The 19,830-nt window shown below is 20.4% G+C and overlaps 7 protein-coding genes across 7 annotated transcripts; 2 read left to right on the plus strand and 5 right to left on the minus strand.

The window, feature by feature from the left end:
* Positions 1–928: 928 nt before the first annotated feature.
* Positions 929–3,120, minus strand: SRAE_X000176800 (Concanavalin A-like lectin/glucanases superfamily domain-containing protein; the record flags this gene model as incomplete). The annotated part of the gene is made up of 3 exons (XM_024652707.1): positions 929–1,990; positions 2,033–3,051; positions 3,111–3,120. The coding sequence occupies 3 exons, from the start codon at positions 3,118–3,120 to the stop codon at positions 929–931; spliced, it is 2,091 nt and encodes a 696-aa protein (XP_024499238.1).
* A 1,715-nt stretch (positions 3,121–4,835) lies between these two features.
* On the minus strand, positions 4,836–8,485 carry SRAE_X000176900 (Inositol polyphosphate-related phosphatase domain and Synaptojanin, N-terminal domain and Endonuclease/exonuclease/phosphatase domain and Nucleotide-binding, alpha-beta plait domain and Domain of unknown function DUF1866 domain-containing protein; the record flags this gene model as incomplete). Its single annotated transcript, XM_024652718.1, has 4 exons — positions 4,836–6,394; positions 6,570–7,886; positions 7,930–8,149; positions 8,429–8,485. The coding sequence occupies 4 exons, from the start codon at positions 8,483–8,485 to the stop codon at positions 4,836–4,838; spliced, it is 3,153 nt and encodes a 1,050-aa protein (XP_024499239.1).
* Positions 8,486–9,540: 1,055 nt separating this feature from the next.
* Positions 9,541–10,528, plus strand: SRAE_X000177000 (Hypothetical protein; the record flags this gene model as incomplete). The annotated part of the gene is made up of 2 exons (XM_024652729.1): positions 9,541–9,615; positions 9,659–10,528. The coding sequence occupies 2 exons, from the start codon at positions 9,541–9,543 to the stop codon at positions 10,526–10,528; spliced, it is 945 nt and encodes a 314-aa protein (XP_024499240.1).
* Positions 10,529–10,587: 59 nt separating this feature from the next.
* Positions 10,588–11,361, minus strand: SRAE_X000177100 (N-acetyllactosaminide beta-1,3-N-acetylglucosaminyltransferase; the record flags this gene model as incomplete). The annotated part of the gene is made up of 3 exons (XM_024652740.1): positions 10,588–10,654; positions 10,714–10,922; positions 10,981–11,361. The coding sequence occupies 3 exons, from the start codon at positions 11,359–11,361 to the stop codon at positions 10,588–10,590; spliced, it is 657 nt and encodes a 218-aa protein (XP_024499241.1).
* A 1,268-nt stretch (positions 11,362–12,629) lies between these two features.
* Positions 12,630–14,032, minus strand: SRAE_X000177200 (Bifunctional purine biosynthesis protein PURH; the record flags this gene model as incomplete). The annotated part of the gene is made up of 3 exons (XM_024652751.1): positions 12,630–12,845; positions 13,463–13,631; positions 14,028–14,032. 3 exons carry the CDS (start codon positions 14,030–14,032, stop codon positions 12,630–12,632), a joined length of 390 nt encoding a protein of 129 aa, XP_024499242.1.
* A 293-nt stretch (positions 14,033–14,325) lies between these two features.
* SRAE_X000177300 (Destabilase family-containing protein) lies at positions 14,326–14,851 on the plus strand (the record flags this gene model as incomplete). The annotated part of the gene is made up of 2 exons (XM_024652762.1): positions 14,326–14,398; positions 14,454–14,851. 2 exons carry the CDS (start codon positions 14,326–14,328, stop codon positions 14,849–14,851), a joined length of 471 nt encoding a protein of 156 aa, XP_024499243.1.
* An 88-nt stretch (positions 14,852–14,939) lies between these two features.
* SRAE_X000177400 (Bifunctional purine biosynthesis protein PURH) lies at positions 14,940–17,109 on the minus strand (the record flags this gene model as incomplete). The annotated part of the gene is made up of 6 exons (XM_024652773.1): positions 14,940–15,110; positions 15,235–15,539; positions 15,861–15,914; positions 15,962–16,201; positions 16,259–16,421; positions 16,951–17,109. 6 exons carry the CDS (start codon positions 17,107–17,109, stop codon positions 14,940–14,942), a joined length of 1,092 nt encoding a protein of 363 aa, XP_024499244.1.
* Positions 17,110–19,830: the final 2,721 nt, after the last annotated feature.

The following is a 19,830-nucleotide window of genomic DNA, read 5'->3' on the forward strand; positions in this document are numbered from 1 at the left end:
TAAAGTGTAACTTTGATAAAAAAAAATATATTTATTTGTACATTAAATATTTCTAAAAAAAAATGTATAAAAAAAAAGCAAAGAAATAGTCTATAAAGTGTATTATTGTAAATTTTTTTTTTTCATTTTTGTGACAAAAAAAAATAAAACAATGATTATTACTTTATTTCCGAAAAAAAAAAATAAAAATACATTTTTAATTTTTAAAGCCATTAGTGCATAAAGTTTTATCTTAATAATATTCTTTAGAATAATTTTGATAAAATTAAAAAAAAAAGACTTTATATTAAAAAATATCTTTTGTTAACAAATTTTAATTTATGGCAAACTTTTGTTAAAGCCAACTTTTTTTATATATATTAAAAATTTTAAAACTTTTTAACTTTAAATAACCTATAAGACAAATTCAAAATGTAATAATTTTTTTTATTTATTAAAATTACATGAAAAGACATATTTTTATTAGATTAGTATAATACAAAATGTTTTAAAAAATTAAAAATAATTGTTTTCTTTTAATAAATTACAAATATTCTAAAATTAAAAACTAAATGAAAAAAAAAATACTAGTTTTAGTAAAATATTTAAAAGTACAAATTAAAATTTTTTTCTATTGTATAACTTTTTAAAGTAATATTTATTTCTAAGAATTATTAAAGAATAATTAGGTACAATTTGTTATGATAAATATACATTTAAAAGTAATATTTTATATTTATTTCTGGAATTATTTTTTTTTTTATAATAATAAATTATAATGTTTAATTAATGCAAATAATGCATTTAAAATTTTTTTTTATTTGAAATATATAAAAATATCATTTTCAATTATTCTTGTTGTGACATTAATGTTTTTTATATAATAAATTAGTATTTTTTTTATCTTTCCTACTACCAAATATTAATAATAAATTATAACATATTCTTTTTAACATAATGAAGTACCATCTATATTAGTTACTCTAATAGAATCAATAACAAAAATAGCTTTTCCAAATTGTAAATATTTGTCATGATTAGAAACTATTGTAAATTTTTTAATATCTTCATCTAATCTAACTTGTAAAATTTCTTTTGTCTGTTTATTTATTTTTGGACCCATTAATTGTTCACAAACATCAAGGTTTTTTACATTATCATCTTCACACATTAATAATCTTGAACCAAATGTTGATTGAATAACAGTAATATGTATATCTATTGGTGATGACAATTGAAATGTTGGTGAATTTAAAATAGATACTTGATGATTTTCATCAAGAATTGATATAATTCCATGACGATTAAATAAACTCCATTCTTTTGAATATTCACCTACATCTTTATTTGTATATGAACATGTATCATTTCTAAATAAACATTGTATTTTTTTACATGCCATTTCATTTAATGTTGGCAATTTACAAAAATCACCATCTGTTTTAATTGATTTAATAATGGCAAATGATGGTCCACTACTTTCAGCAATTATTCCTATAGAAAATGGTCTTTTAGAGGAAATTTTAAAAACAATTTTATATTCATTATGATTTAAATTTAAACATTCATCAACAACACATATTTTCATTGATGCATATTTTGATATATAATAATGTATTGTAATTTTACCATCATTTACACATGGAATTATTGGTGATTTTAAAATTTTTGGTTTTGAAGCTGAAAAAAATATTCCAACATTTCCTTTTCCTTCTATTGATGTTGGTATTAAACTTGATACTTGTTTTGGAATTATTGAACGTTTAAAAAAATTACTATTATCAACCCATTCATAACAATTAGATGTTTCATAGTCACAATCAATATTTCTTTCATCTTTTATTTTTTCATAATCATTATATGGTTTAAACATTTCATCTAATGATTCCGTTTCAAATTCATCAACTGTATCTATATCTTGTTCATGACATAAACGACCATCAAATGAAATATTATCAATAACGATAATAGATGGTTTTGATTTGTCATAATTAATAATTTCAAAAATAAACTAAAATATATTATAATATGTAAAAGTTTTTTTTTTTATTACCTTAAATATTTCATTATGACTTGGTTCAATATCAATTATCATTGGTTGTTGAATATCTTCATCATTTATATCAACACAACTTAATGGAACATTGTCTAAATTGACAGAACATAAAGATATTTGTGTTCCTGGTGTTATCCATAATGAAAATGTTAATGTTGAAGTACTTTTAGTACATGAGATAGCAGTTGATTCTAATATACCATATGGTTTTTCACTATATTCATCTATATATTGATATAAAAATGTACCTTTTGGTTTATCATTTGATAACATAAAATCTTTCCATAATTTTGTATTTTTACCAATCATCCAATTAGTTGAACTATCAAATTTATTCCACCATTCACTTTTATTAAATAATCCATTAGCATTAAGATCACTTGAAGTTTTTATTTCTCTAAATTTACTATTATAATCTTTAATTTTTAATATATCATCACCAAAAATATTTTTTAATGGATTGGAATGGCAAATTTCATCACCAACATATGTTATATCAGAAATTAAAGCAAAACTACCAATCCCTGGATCTTTTAAATTAAACGCTCTTATACCTAACTTAAATGGTTCATTAATTTCTCGAAAAGTAAATGTACATATTCCATTAGTAGAATCATCATTATTACATCCAAGAAATGGTGTTTCTAATAATTGTACACGTCGATGATTTCTAAATGGTTTTATTAATAATACTTCAATTTTAGCTTCATTATATAACCAATATGTAAATGATAATTTTCCACGACCTTTTTGACATCCAATAGGACTTGATGAAATAATTGCACTTTCACCAGGAACTGTAGTATTACCAGCAAAAAAAAATTTTTTACCAATTGGTTGATTTCGTGGACCAGGTGATACTTGATATGGAAATGATTTTGATGATGTCTTTTGAAATGCATAAAAATCAGATGTATCTAGTATATTATCAGATTTAACATTAAACCAAGAACAACGTGTCTCTAAATCACAATTAAGCTCATTTGGATGATTTATAAATTTATCTTCTAAATGTCCTATAAAAATTAAATAATTTATTAATTGAAAAATAAAAAAAAATTTTTTTTTTTTTTACTTTTTGACATAATTAGTCCATTATTTGTGTATGGTTTAATACCTAGATAATAGTCTAGATATTTCAATTCTCTATTATAATATTGGCAGTATGAATATTTACAAAAATAGATAAGTAATAAGAGTTCAATATAATAAGAAATAGTATTAGATGACTTGAAAAATAAACTATTTTTAAAAAACATTTTAAAAATACTAAAAAAAAATCAGTAATATTTATACATTATAATATTATAGATATATAATAAAAATAAAAAATAAGAGTAAAAATTTGATGTGAATGATATGCGTAAATAATATTATAATTTGATATGTAAATATAATTTTGATTTATTTTACCTGTTTTTTTTACATAAATATATCTATATATGTAAAGATAAATTAATATTAATTTAAGAAAAAATATATTTAATATTAAGATAAATATTAATACAAAATTAAAGTGAAATTATAACACTTCTTTTCATAAAAATTTAACATTATGATTGATAATGATTTATAATTGTTGTTGACTATAATAAAGATGTATCTTGACGAATTCATTCAAAATATATATTAATTAAATAGACACTTTGTAATATATTATTAAAAATTTTTGAATGTTTTATTTAAAATATTAAATGTTAACTTGTTACAAAGTTATATTAACATATTTAAAATATTTTATTTAAAAAGAAAATGACCAACAGTTATTTATAGTAAGATGTTGAATAATGGAAATTTGACATAAAATAGAGAAGATAAATGATAAGAAAATAAATTTTACAATATATCATAAAAATTGTAAGGAAGTATAATATAACTTTCTTCTAATATTATTTTTCTATAAAAATATATTTTATACTACATTTTGATTATCTCTATGGGTACCTAAATTTTTATTTAACAACAAAATAAATATTTAACAATGAAGATAATAACCGGTAAAAGCCATATAAAGATGTTTGATTTTACAAAGATGGCAGATATTATATAAATATAAATAAAATTATATTTTATTAAGATAAGCAAAATGATTAATGATAAAGAAAAACAAAAGAATTAAATAAAAGGGAAAAGATTGATTAATATATCTTATATTGTTATAATAAGGATATAACCATGAAAAGTATCTTTCTATTAAATAATATTTTTAAATATATAACTTTTTATAAATATAAATATATGTAACAATAAACTAAATAACTGATCTTGCTTTATAATTTTAAATACTTTTATACTTTTTTATTTTATTCTTATAAAAAAAAAAATAGATAATAAATAATTATCAACATATGAATACAAAATTTATAATATCTCTTAATTTGATTATTGAAAATATTCTAATTATAAGAATATACATATACATATATATATCAATAACATACAAATTTTATCCTAATTTAATTTCTAGCAACTACCGATTATATAAAATAAATAAATGAAAGTTTAAGAAGAATGACAATAGGAAATTAAAAATTACCTATTTCAAAGATATTTCTAAATTCATTTTAATTAATGTTAAATTACAACAAAAAAAAGTAAAGATAATGAAAATTTATTCATCGTGATTGCCCATATAGATTATAGAAATTACGCATATTTATTTTAATGAATTAATACATTATAAAAATCTTTTATAAAATGGAATTATATATATAAAAAATTTGAGATATATATTAATGTTAAAGTGAATTTTTTTTTGTTGTCCTTTTTATTTCTATATATTTATAAGTATTGCATAATTTTATATATCATTTTTTTTAATTGGCCATTTTGATAGACATGGGCGTGGTGGTACTTTTGGCAATATTTGTGGAATACATCCTGTCTGTGGACGAGTTGGTAATGGTGGAGGTGGACCTTGTTTTATTGTTGTTGTTAAATTTGTTTTTAATAATGAACAAATTTCTTCCTCATCAGAATCTACATTAAAATTAATTAATGATTCTTTATCATTTAAATCTATTTTTGATTCACCCCATGCTGTATTTTTTAATATTTTTAAAACTTTTTGATATGTTTCATTATCCCAATTATTATTTCTTAATTGAACATTAATAATTATTCCACTTGGTAATGTAACATTATTCATTGATAATGCAGCCAAAGCCATAACTCCATTATCCAAAATTAACCATAAATATTGTGATTCAATTTTATGTAAAATTACATGTAAATTTAATGTATCTAGTAATTTTTTAATATGTTGGATTTGATCTTCAGGGAAATTAGAGTAACCTTGAGCAGATATTAAAACAATACCATCTGGTGGTCCATTTCCCATAATTACATCATGAAGAACAGATTCACATTTTTCTAAACTACGTTTAGCTGCATCAACTACAAATTTTCCCATTACTGGACGATGATCAGAAGTTTTTAATTCAGCTCTTCCATAAAATAATATATTACCAAGTCTTTTTGAATTATTTTTCATTAATATTCTATCAGTCCAAGCAGGACTACGTGCTTTTTCACTAGTATCATAGTCATCTGAAAATGTATCATATTTATAAGTTGGTAAAAAATTTAATTCTCCTTCTTGAAATTTAAAAAATATTCTTCCTTGTTCTTTTTGTTGTAACAATTGATCATTATTTCTTAATTCATTTAAATTACCATAACGTAAATAATTTTTTACCTCATCACCAGAAAGATTTATACGATAATTAAAATCACCAAGCCAAAATATATAATCATGACTTTCTATTGTTCTACCTTGTGAAAATTTTATACCACGATAAGTTGTTAAAAAATCATCATTTCTTTCTTTAATTTGTGATTGTCCTGCTGCAAAATGTGAACAAATAAAACAAAAAGATGATGTATAAAAGGTAAATCTTATTGAAACTGATCCTTTATTTCCAGTTGTACCACCCATTCCAGTTTTTATGGTATCAATAGAAATATCTTTAACTCTATGTAATTTTGCTGTTTTGATAAAAACCATTAAACAAACTCCAACTAATTGCTTACTACCAATTAATGAATATTTTACATTACTTTCATTTTCTAAACATTTATAAATACCATCACTCCATTTTTGTTTATTGTCAGATTTTGTTTTAACCATATTTGATGCATTTAAATCAACAATTTCCTCAAAACCAACAGCTACAATATCATAGTCTTTATCCTGATCAGGAAAAATCCATGATTCTAAGGAATTTTCATGTTTAAATGCTATATTATTCATATTTTTACCACCGTTAACATTCCATGTACCAACAAAAACTGAGACATTTTGTTGAACAACCAATTCATCTTGATGATCTAATAATGATTCAACAGCATTTGGGCATTCTAAAAAATATTAAAATAAGATTGATAAAAATATTATTAATATATAAAAAAAAGACAATAACATTGACAACACTATTATATAATAGCTTACCAATAAAATAAAATGTATCTTAAAATTTTCATTTAAAATATTAAAAATTTGAAAAAAAAAAATTAAAAAAAATTATTAACTTACCTCTTAATAAATCTGATGGTAGTAAATTAAGTGCTTTATCAAATGTATGATCACCAAATTTTGATCCATATAAAAAGATATCAAATGCATCTTGTTTTGATGAATCTAATATGTTGTTTTGAATTGTTCTTGCAACAGATCTTGTTGCATCCTTAATTTTACTTTTTCCTTCTAAAGCTCCAGTTCCAGCATTTATAAAACTACATTGATCACCATTTTTTTGCCATAAATCTCTAGCAACTTCTAATATTCTTTGTATTGTACTATTTTTTTTTGTTTCAATTATTGGAAGAATATTAACTTGATTTTCAATCATTGATAATCCTATAACAGTTTGTATTCTATTAGTTCTATCTAAACAATCAAGACAATTAGTTCTTATAACTATATTTTGTCTTAATTTAACATTATCATCCTCTTTTAAAAAAATATTATCATTTGATAGATAATTTTTCATACGACTTAAAAAATCTTTATGAGCTGTTTCTTTATTTATTCTTATACATTCATGATAATCAAAATGATAATATGGTATATTTTTATGTTTTGAATTGTCTAAACATTTTTTATATCCATTACCTAATGCACCTTCACCATCTTTACTATCTTTTGATGCTAAAAGATTAACAATTACAACATTTTTATATATATCAATTAATGAATCAAAATGTTTTTCAAATATTGTTAATGAAACTGGTAATTGTTGCATTTGAATTTTATGTGATCCAACATTAATACCAGGTTGTTCCCATATTAATGGTACTGAACCTCTTATTTGTGTAAATGCTGTCACAAATTTATCATATATAATAATTTGTTCTGTTTCAACAAAATTAGCAGCATGTCCTTCATGATCTGCTCCACGAACATTAAATCTTGTCCCAACACGTTCACATGATAATCTTGAAATAATAGCTAATTTTGCTGTTTCATGTGATATATATATTGTTCTTATAACAGCTGAACCAGCAGTACATTTTGTAAGCCATTTATCTGTATCAATACCATATCTTTCTAATGGATAAAAAAGTAATTTATTCCAAAAAAATCTATTATCAGAAGAATTTGTATCATACTCTTTTTGACATGATTTTGTTATATCCCAAGATTTTGCGTTTTTATCAGTTGTTATTGAAAAATAAAAAATACCAGAAGAAAGAAGCCTTTGTACCTCGATAAGACGAGAATCATAATTGAGATCATTATTTTCTGGTCCTACTAATGATAATAATTTAGTATTCGTTATCTTATAAATATCTGAAGATTGTAATTGACCAATAGAAAAAATATTAGCGACAAAAATTAAAAAAGGTTCGTCTAAAATATTTATTATTAAATGAAACAATTTATTAAAACTTACTATTGTTTAAACGTAATACTCCCAGAAGAGCATAAGCATCATCAATTTTAGTATAAAATTTTTTTCTTTTTAATGCTTCATCATGAGTTATAGTAAGTACACCATTTGGTGTAAGATATAATGATTCATCTATTAATGTACATTCAACTAAAATTGAATATGGAACAATTCCAGGATTACTACCATAGATGCTATAACGTCGTAATGACATTTTGTACTCCTTAAAATAACAAAAATATATTAAATTATAATAAAAATTTTATTGGAAAAAAGTATTATTTAGTTAAGATTAGCTAACATTTATCTTTTAATAACAACATGTTTTATTAAAATTATATATTATATTAAGGAAAATAAATAATAAAATAATTATATATAATTGAAATTCAAAACAAAAATATATTTAAAAAAAATGGCATCTATAAATTACATATTTCTTTTTTATAAAATTTTAAAAAATATTAAAAAAAAATACAGCATAAGAAATAAACATACATACATTCAAATTTAAACATTTTAAATTGATGTAATCTTCTTTAAATAAAAAAAAATACATTAAAAAAAAAGTAAATAAAGTAATTTTACATCATCCTTGTGATTTGTGATATGATGTAAATTTTTAATATTGGTCAATATACTTCCAATTTTCCGTGTCAAGACCATATAATGCCAAATTTGTTGGACAACGATTTCCTATAAATGTAAAAGTAATAGAGATTGTAATGATAACTAATAGTTATACCAGATGTCTTATAAAAGTTTCTTAATAATATAAGGCATACTTAAAATTTCATTTTACATCAAGGACAGAATTATATATATTTCAATTGCTTAAAATATTATTAAAAGATATAATCTTTTTTAAGAACTAAACAAATTTTTATATAAATTTAATTTTTTTTTAAATATACTTTACAATATATCAATGATTTTTTTAATATATATTTGAAGTTATTTATTAAATAATAAAAAAAAAATTTTGCATAAATACTTCTTTTTTTTTTTAAATTACTTTTTAACATAAGTTATATTTAGAATAAAAATGAATAGTATAAAGATTATTTATTATGGAAATGTCAGAAAGAGTTAATTATAAACAAAAGAAATCATTAATAAAAATGACATCTTTTTCAAATATCAAATATTTTCTTTCTTTATTAAATTATAATATTTACATAAAATTGTAATAAATATTAAAATAAATTTTTATCTAAAAGTAACATAAATCTTTATATTGTTTAATATTGTATTTATTTTTATGCCTATGATATAATTTGTATATCATTATATCATTTCTTCATTAAATTAAATCTTAACTAACAATTAAGAGATTTAGTTATATATGCTAAATTATTTTTAATCGTATATATATTGTTTGGATATAATGAATATTTAAAATTATTTTAATTTCTTTAACAGTTAAATCACCATAAAAATGTTTGATAATTATTTAAAATTAAACAATAATTATAATAAATTTTAAATATCGGTCAGGATGGGATGGGAAAATAAGATCCGGGTCATTATATAGCGGTTTTTAGTGATACCTGTGAATTATGAAATAAATATAATTGTAAAGAGAACGTTGAAACGTTTGTTAGTTTTCATTTTATGAAAATGAGAGTTTTTACGAAATTATTAGGAATTATCCTTCCGACTTTAATATTTGGTGGACGAATTGTAAATGTAAGTTTGTAACTCAAAATAATTTAAAACTTTTATTTTTAAGTTTGAAGGTTCTCAACCGATAAGACATACTCATTTATCATATAATAACAATAGAATACCTGTTGAAAATTTTAATGGAGTTGTTATAAAAGCACATTCATTAAGTAATTCAGGTGAAATTAGAAAATCACCAGTAAAAACTTATGTTGAAAATAATTATAATAATCAAAATGAATTTAAACAACCAGTATTAACTGGTGTTGTTGGACAAGCACCTCACTCAATATTTACAGGTGTTATTGGAAAAGTTTCTCCAACAAATAATTTATTACAAAATCCTTTAAATTCTTTATTTACAAATGGACATAATTTATTAGGAACACCAAATAATGCTCCTCTTGTTCATCCATTATTACCACAACCAATATTACGAGCTGATCAAGTACCTAATAATCAACCCCCACCTGGTTATGTATATATTCCAGGACCATTAAGACAAAATTCATTCCATTCAATGCCGCAAACATTAATGGGATCTCAAACAATGTTCTCTTTACCAATACAATTTCAACAACCATCATTACCAGGAAATTTACAACAATCATCATTACCAACACCAGGACAATTAGTTACAATTTCACCAAATATTTTAACAAATAATAATCATTTTACACCAATACCTGGTCTTCCAACATTCCCTTCATTTACAATGCCACCAGCATTTGATAAATTAGTTCCTGAAGCAAGAGAGGCAAAAGAAAAAGCTGAACGTAAATATTCACCAAGAAAAAATTATTATTCAAATATGGATATTGAATCATTAGAAAGTCGACTTCCTAAATATAAAGAAAGAAGTAGTAATAAGTACAGATTAGAAAATTCTAATGATAAATCTCAGGTATGGATGGTACCATATTATAATAGAAAATAGTTTATGCAAATATTATTTTTAATAATTTATAAGATATTTTTTTTTTCTACTACTTTTTATTAATATCCAAAAATTTTTGGATAACTTAGATAATTTTGTATTTTTAAACCAGGTCCAAAACCGTATCTATAATAATTAAAATAAATAAAATAGATTAATAAAAAAAATTTTTTTTTTTAACATACTTATCTGGTTTTGGGCAATTAATATTTTTTGAATATCTTTTTTTCATCTTTTTTTCAAAATTATTCATTGCCTTGAAAGCTAATGGAAAGATATTATCTTTTGCTAGTTTAATAGATAAAGATTCATGATATGTTTTAATACCATAATGAAACATAAATACATCATGAGCAATAACAAATTGATACTTCTGATAACACATTTCCCACCTCTTTAAATAAAATATTAATACTTTATATATATACATATATATATTTTTTTTAACTTACTAATACAGTGTTATCTCTAATTGGATAAAAAAATGTTTCATCATGATACGGGATATCTGTTAATGAAACAAACTGAGGTTCCCATTGAGAATTTGAAAGATTTGTTATAAATTGATATCCAGTTTCTAAATTACTTTCTGGATATAAAAGCCATTCATTTAATAAAGGTATTTTATGTGCTGACATATAATGATGAAATTCAAAAGCTTTTCTATCATTAATATATTTATTTAATATATATTTATTATCTGGTAATATTGTAATATTTTTTGATATTTCAAAAATTCTATAAGTTAATGCATATTTTCCTGTTTTATTAAAAAATTTTTCCCCTAAATTAATCATTTTCTTTTCAAAATTTTTTGAAAATAAATGATTCATATCAGCTATGAGAATATATTTTGTATTTGAATATTTTCTGGCAAAATTTCTAGCAATATTTATTGGATAATTATTATATTGTCTTGCTTTCTCATATAATGATATATTATTATTAAAATTTCCACATATTTTATTGTAATTTTTAATTTTATAATAATATTTTACAATTTTTTTAAATATAGTTATATTATGAATAATGTAATTGTCAATGATATTTGTATATAAAAAATGAACACTTAATTTTTCTTTAGCTTCTTCTATATCATAATATAACTTATCTAAAAAATATAATATGCATGATGTTTGTAAAGATATTTTAGATATTTTTTCATTAAATGTTATAGCTAATGATATAGGTCCATCCCAATTATATATATGAGCTTTAAAATCATTTGAAATGTATTCATAACTTGAATGTAAAATTAATGTTATTCTATTAGTTTCATTTCTTAAAACTATATTACTTTTATATATATATGGTATTTTTGTAAATGATTTTTTTGTTATATAACTTAAAATTAATATTAATAGAATAGAAAATTAAATATAAGAATCTTACTTTTTTAAAGTTGTTACATCAAATGGATCATGTGTTAAAATAAATAAAATTTTTAAATAAGTTATTAGAATTATTATAATAAACAATAATATTTTAAAAGGCTTTATTGATAATTTATACATAATAAATACAACAATAAAAATTTATTTATTTAAAAACAATATATAAAGTTTAAATATATAAAATAATAAAATTTTTAACATTATTAAAAATATTTTTATTTATATTTAAAGTAAAATATCTTCAAAATACATCTGTAATGATTATATCACAAATACAATGAGGTCATTGGACTAAATTTTTAAGTACATTAAAATTTAAAATAATTAAGTAAAAATTTATTTTATTTAAAGTACTAAAAGTAAAAAAAAAAGTTTTGTTAGTATCATCCATTATAATAAATGTTTACCATTTTCTAAGTTTTTTTTTTTATATAAATCATTATTCTATTGACATTTTAAATAGATATCAAATTAAAATTTCTCAATATATTTTGCGAAACGTTATCAAAAAAAAAAAATAAAATTTTTTTATAAACGTACTAAAAATACTTCATATTTATCCTATTCTTTCGTATATGTATCTTTGTTGTTTTTTTTTTATTATTTTTATTAAAATATGTAGAAATTAGACTTTGATTTTAAAATATCTTATTAGAAACATTTTAAACATAAAAGCATTTTTATTATTTTGAAAATGTTTTGTAAACTTAATGATGAAAAAGTCGTAATCCTGTATGTATCAAAACCATATCATGTTCATTACATGCTTGAATAATTTCATCGTCACTAGAAGATCCACCAGGTGAAGCAACATACTTGACTCCATATTGTTTTGCGCAGTCAATATTATCACGAAAAGGAAAAAATGCATCTGAACTTATGACAACATTTTTTAATTTATTTATCCATTCTTTACGTTCTTCCTATAAACAAAATAAAATAATTGATTTTATCATTCTTTTAAATATTTTAAATATTTTAGATAGGTAAATAAAGTGATATTATTTATTAAAATGCTTTAGGACAATCATAGTAATAATTTGCATGGCGATACACATTATCAGACTATTATAAAAATTTGTCATACACTTAAATTTTTAATAATAATACTCCAAAATATAACCTGCTTAATTTTTATATAACCGTAAATATAAAATAATATAAAGATATATAAAAATACTTTTTATATAATAGTTTTAATTATAAATGTATATTTAAAAATATTGTTCTATTAATTTTAGTATATTTATGTATATAAATATAATATATATATATATATAATAAATATGTATACATACACAATATACTTGATAACATATTAATCAAATTGTTAAATTATATATTAATTAAATTAATTATGACATTTTTCATTAATTTAATATAAAAAAAAATTTTTTTTTCTTTCTATTATATCAAGCATATATTGATAAAAATATACATTAACCATTAAATCAAAACAATAATTTTTATGTCTATTAAAATTATTTAAAATATATTTTTCTTTTATTATTTTATTAATTTATAAAAAAAAAAAACTTACTGATGTAAAAGGTTCGACTGTTTCTGTAAAATAATTTTGCCATTGTAAATTTGTTATTTCTTTTCCAAGAACACCTGACACCAATATATCAATTATATTCGATTTTTCAGAACGTTTTAAATTAGCTTTCCATGGTAATTCTAATACTTTAGGATGTTGACGTAACCACCTAAAAATAATTTTTTTTATAATATAACTTAAAAAAAAAAATTTAATATATTAAGTATAATATTTTCATATATTTATATATCAATTTATTCAAATTATAAAATAAATAATTTATTTTTAAGTATTTAATTGTTGATTAAAATAATTCAACCTAAGGGTATATAAAGAATCTATGTAATATGAAAAATTTAATTATGCTTATTACAATTTATATTATAGTCATTATTTTTATACAACTTTTTATAAATCATATAAATTGTTGTATGATAGTTGTCTAAGCATAAACTAAATTTAGTTTTATATATGTTAATTTTTCAGTTTTATTTGGGTAATGTTATCTATAGAATGACAACCAACAAAATATCAATTTTAGTGCAATTTCGTTTTTATAACTAACGTCATTTTTTTTATTATTTTAAGAAAAATAAAAATTTTTCATATATATGATAAAGTTTTTTTTTTTTTAAAAATTTAACTTTATTTTAACTATTATAAAATATATTTGTTCATTAAAATATTAAATTTAAGTTAAAAAAAAATTATATATTATAGTATATTATGATAATATTTTGTTAAAATATCATAAATAATGGAAAATGTAATGTTTTAATTATGTAGAATATTTTTTTTAGAAATTAATAATTATTAATTATATACCATTTAAATAAAAAATGTTTCATAGCATTAAAAAAAATATGTATGTATACGGATTATTATTATTAATTTTTGTTTGTTTTGTTTATTCAGAAAATGATCCTTATACAGGAGGTTAGTTTTTAACAATTTAATCTTCTTTTTTTTAAATAATACTAATTATTTAAAGGTATTACGGATAATTTTACAATGGAATTTAAAAATGAATGCTTAAAAGCTATGTGTAAAGCTGACAGTGGATGTCAACAACAGGGATGCTCTCTTGATATTCATCATCGTCTAGGATGTGGTTATTTTAGAATGAATATTTTTCAATATAAACAATGTTTTCAACCTGGGAGAAAAATAGGTGAAGATGTTGAGTCAGCATGGATAAGATGTTCTGAAGATTATGAATGTTCATCAAATTGTATAATGCAAGTAGCAGCTAGATTTCGTTTAAAATGTTATGGAAAAAGTCCATGTGAATTATTATCTCGTACTCATGATGGTGGTGCTAATGGTTGTAGAACAGGGGCTACTATATCTTATTGGCATCATGTAAAAGAAATATGCCCAGATTGCTAAATATTATTTTTATACTTATAACATTGTATATATATTTATATAATGTATCACTATTTGGTCAGTGGTCATTGATAAACTAAATTTTATCTTACCAGTTAACGGCCTTCTCTCCAGCTAACCTGGTACAATGAATTCTACTTTGTTGGCCAGCTCCAATTCCTATTACTTGTCCATTATAAGCAAAACATACACAATTCGATTGTGTATATTTTACTGCTATTGTAGCAACAATCAAATCGTCAATGGCATTTTTTGGTAACTATAAAAAAAAAATAGATGAATATTATATGTCAATACAAAATATCTAACTATAATAAGATGTATATATAATATATTATTTTATAAATACTAAATGTTATTCATTACAATGATTTATTACTTACACTTTTATTTTCAGAAACTATATTTTGAAATAATTCATTATTTACAATTGCATTGTTTCTTTTTTGTTTTAATTTTAAACCAAATATAGTCCTTACTTCATCCTCTGATGGTAAATATTTTGGGTCTATTTTTAATACAGTATAATTACCATTCTTCTTTTTTGCCAAAATAGATAAAGCAGCTTCATCATAATCAGGAGCTATAACACCATCAGATACTTCACGATTAATAACTTTTGCCGTTAACTCATCACATTTCTCTGACAAAGCTATAAAATCACCAAAAGAAGACATTCTATCTGCTCCTATAAATTTTTAATGAATATATATGATATATTAATTAAGCAACACTCTGATAATTAATTATATATTTTTTAATGATACTGAATTTTCAAAAAAAAAAAAAAAAAAAATTACATGTGCAAAAATTTTTACAAAAACACTGACTATATAAAAAATATATATGTATTGCAAAACACATTTAAGGTATTTGAAACTTGGTAACATTGCAGGTTATGAATAAAATAATAAGCAATTTGATAATCGAAAAACTTTTAGACATAATAATGCTGAAAATATCTATTATGGTTACACTCTCACACAATCAATCCTCAAACATAACATACCCATAATTTTTCGAATTTTACGAATATATTTTGTTTCAAGTACCCAGTATTGCTCTATTAAAAATGTATTGCTTTTTTTTTATTTATTTGATCAAACTCACCTCTAGCTCTAGCATATGCTGCTGCTAAACTGGGTTTAACTTTATCTAAGTTTAAATCTTTTACCATACATGCTTGAGCTTCAGCATCACTTAATGGATGACCTACAGCTGCTCCTGCTGGACTTACATGTTTAAAAGATGCTGCAGCAGGTAAATTTGTAGCATATGCAATTTCACTAACTAATTGCCAAGCATTTAAACCATCTAATATATTAATATAGCCCGGAGAACCATTCAAAACTAACATTTTAAAAATAGTATATGTTTAAGAATGTGAAAAAATAATTTTTAACAAACCTTTAATAGGCATATCTTGTTGGACTGCAAATAACTTACTATCTTCTCCTTGGGTTGTTGTTGTTCCGTACTTTAATGGTAACTGTCTTTTACCATTACCAATAAACTGGCGTCGCATAAATCCACTTATAGACTCGTCGTATGAAGCTGTTTGTTCAAAGGCCTAAAAAAGAAAATTAGGAAATTAGAAAAATTGTAACTGGTATAAGGTAATTGAAATTTTGTTTTAACTTAATACACCACAAAATGTCTTAAAGATTTTATTTTAAAATTTCTTAGCATCCTATAAAATATAACTTTAAACGGGTTGTATTTTCTCTTAAAATATTAATATAAATAGTTTTTTTTTCTTGATGAATTGTTTTATTTACAACTAAAATTTGCAATTCTAACTATATGTTATAAAACTATTTCATTTTAACAATACAAAAGTTCATCAATAATTATAGATAAAAAAAAAAATTACTAAGATAAAAAATAACCTTTTTGATATAAATTATATAGTATAAATTTTTTTTTTAAACTATATATTATTAATCACAACTTGAATAATGCAACTCTTAAAATTATACTTTTAAAAAAAAATTTTTTTTCTAATAGTAAGTTAATATTATATATTATATAAAATTCTTAACTTAAAAATTTTAAATAAAAAAAAATTTTTTTTTATAATTTTAAAATTTTAATTATACCATTCTAGATAAAAAATTTTTCCTTCGCGCTTGATGAGATTCTGTGAGTCTTGTTGATGATGATGATCTGATTTGTGTATTAGGAACCGTTCTACCATCCTCCGATCTACAATCAATGTCATTGTTCCGGAAACGTGCCATTGAAGATATTCTCGACATGATTAATATTATTATTTTTGAATAATTAAGTAGAAAATTTTTAATGAAAAATATTTATAAAATATTTAAAGTAAATATTGACAATTTTTTGAACTATTGAAATAGATGATGAATAAATTTTTATTCTAAAACAAAATTTGTCACTTATTCGATGAACTAGAAGCATTTGCATGCATTGATTGATTTGCCGTTAATAAATAAATATTGAAGTCACTTATCCAGTAGATAATTTACTGAAATGTCAAAGACTTTTTTTTTTTTTCTAGAAATGTAAAATTCATTTTTCATTTTGTTATTTTATAAAAGATCTTTAATAAATTAAAATAAAAAATTATAAGATAAATTAGAAAAAAAAATATATATATATTATATATATAGTTATATATATATATATATATATAAATATATATTTAGATATCCATCTTTCTATCAATATTAAGTAATAAAGATAAGTACTATAATTACAATTTATAAAATAATTGGAAAATCCACAAATAAGTATAGTATTTTAATATAAAGAAATTTTGTATGGATAATGTTTTTATATATAGATAAAAATATATTTGAAACATTGGATGATTATCTTTGTATAAGTAACACTTTATTATAAATAAAATAATTTTATTTTTAACACCTAAAAATATGACAAAAACCGATTTGATTACTAAATGTTACGATCCCATTGCGTTAACTTTTTTTGCCACAATTCATTATTATTTTCAATGGCAATGGTAGATATTTGACAATTTATATAAAATTAATTTAGATAAAATACTTTCAATAATCCTTTTTAAATGTTTTGGATGTCCTAACAAAACGAGAATATATATCACATTTCAAAACTCAGTTTTATAATATAGATAAAATAAAAAGTATATATTATAATTGTAATTTAACCAATATACAAGACACTTTTTATTGATATATAAATGATATATAAATATTACAAAATCATTCAAAAAATAAAATAAAAATTTATAAAGTATTTTAAAAAGTAACAGATGAAATTATACAATAAAAATTTATTTTTATATATTATTAAAATCAAAATAATTATTTATTTAGGTAATAAATTTATTTAAAAAAAATTTTTATCATACAATAAATTTTAACATTTTTTTTTTCACAAATTTATATTTATTTATTTTTTTTATATTTGAGAACTATTTGATGAAAAAAAAATATATACATTTTATTTGTAATTTAAAGTAGTTAGAAATATATCATTTTTCTTAATTACCTTTTTAATTAAATTTACAAGGCGTTTCAAGTTTTTTTTATAAATAGTATAAAATATAAAGTTGCATTATTCAATTGTATTTTATTTATTTTAAATTCAATATAAAAAGAAACTGTTATTCATATTATTTGAATAAATTTTAAATTTAATAAAGTTTTTTATAAACTTACCTTATGTATATTTGGTTGTTGTATAAGTAAAATGTATGAATAATTTTTAAAAATGTGTAAAATATAATTATTCTAAATTTTTTTTTCTTCTTTCTTAAATCTTTTTAGTAGAAAAAAGTATCTACAAGTTAGTTAACGTTTTCTTTATCTGAAACATTATCAATCTCATTAATACATTCCAATTATATTATTTTATTTTTGTTATCCTTGTAGATAACAATATTATATATATTACAAAATTTAATAACAGAAACACAAGATAATTATTTGTCTTTTTATTTCAAAGTTATAATAAAACACTTATTCCCAAAGGTTACAATTTTAAGACAATATACAATTTTTGCAAATAAGATTTACAAATTCATATTTTATACATATTTAGTTTTATTAAAAAGATTTATCAAAAAGAAAAGATATAGTAAAATAAAAAAAAAATATAATTGATAGGGTAAGAAAAAAAAAATTTATTTTAAATATGAATTATCTTTTAACATATTTTTGTATTTTATTAAAAAAATAAAATTAAATAAATAAATAAAAAAAACATAACCAAAAAGAATATAAATATGATTTTTTAGTTAGTTATTTTTTGCTTTTATAATTGAAAAACATGTCATATTAAATTTATAAATTGTTATTTTTAAATTTTTATATCAAGTATATACATTAAAATATTACTGTCATGGGAAAACGTATTATTTTAAGAAAAAATGGTTACCTTTATATAGAAATTTTCATGGTAATTTTTAATACTTTATTTAATAAATTTTAAATAAAAAATAACTTTAATTCATAAATTTCTTTAGAAATATTTTATGCTCAGTCAAACATATACGTTTTTTTATCATTTTTTTTTTCTTAAATTTATCAGTTAATTCAATGTGAAATTTCCATTTTTATCGTAATCATAAATTATTGTTGTTTTAAAGAATTATCAAATGATATTTGATACATATGTTCTAAGATATGAATATATATATATAATCATTTATTTTATTAAACTATTTATACATACTTTATACATTCAATCTTTTAGTTATCAAAATTTTAATTTTTAAGATATCATCATTTTAAAATTATTTCAAAATTGTATAGATTATTCCAGAATATTTAACATTACGAAAAATATTTAAAACGACTTTCCAATTTATTTCTTGTTCATGATTTATTAGATAGAAGTAATGATAATTTTAAAATTATATACTATTACATAAAAACTAACAAACATTAATACTACAGCAATAATTTGTATTTTTAATGGTAATACTTTTTTTTTAATTGTTATATAAATGTGAATAAAATAACATTTTT

This window comes from Strongyloides ratti, scaffold srae_chrx_scaffold0000002 (genome assembly GCF_001040885.1).
Source record: "Strongyloides ratti genome assembly S_ratti_ED321, scaffold srae_chrx_scaffold0000002".
NCBI classification, from domain to species: Eukaryota; Metazoa; Nematoda; class Chromadorea; order Rhabditida; family Strongyloididae; genus Strongyloides; species Strongyloides ratti.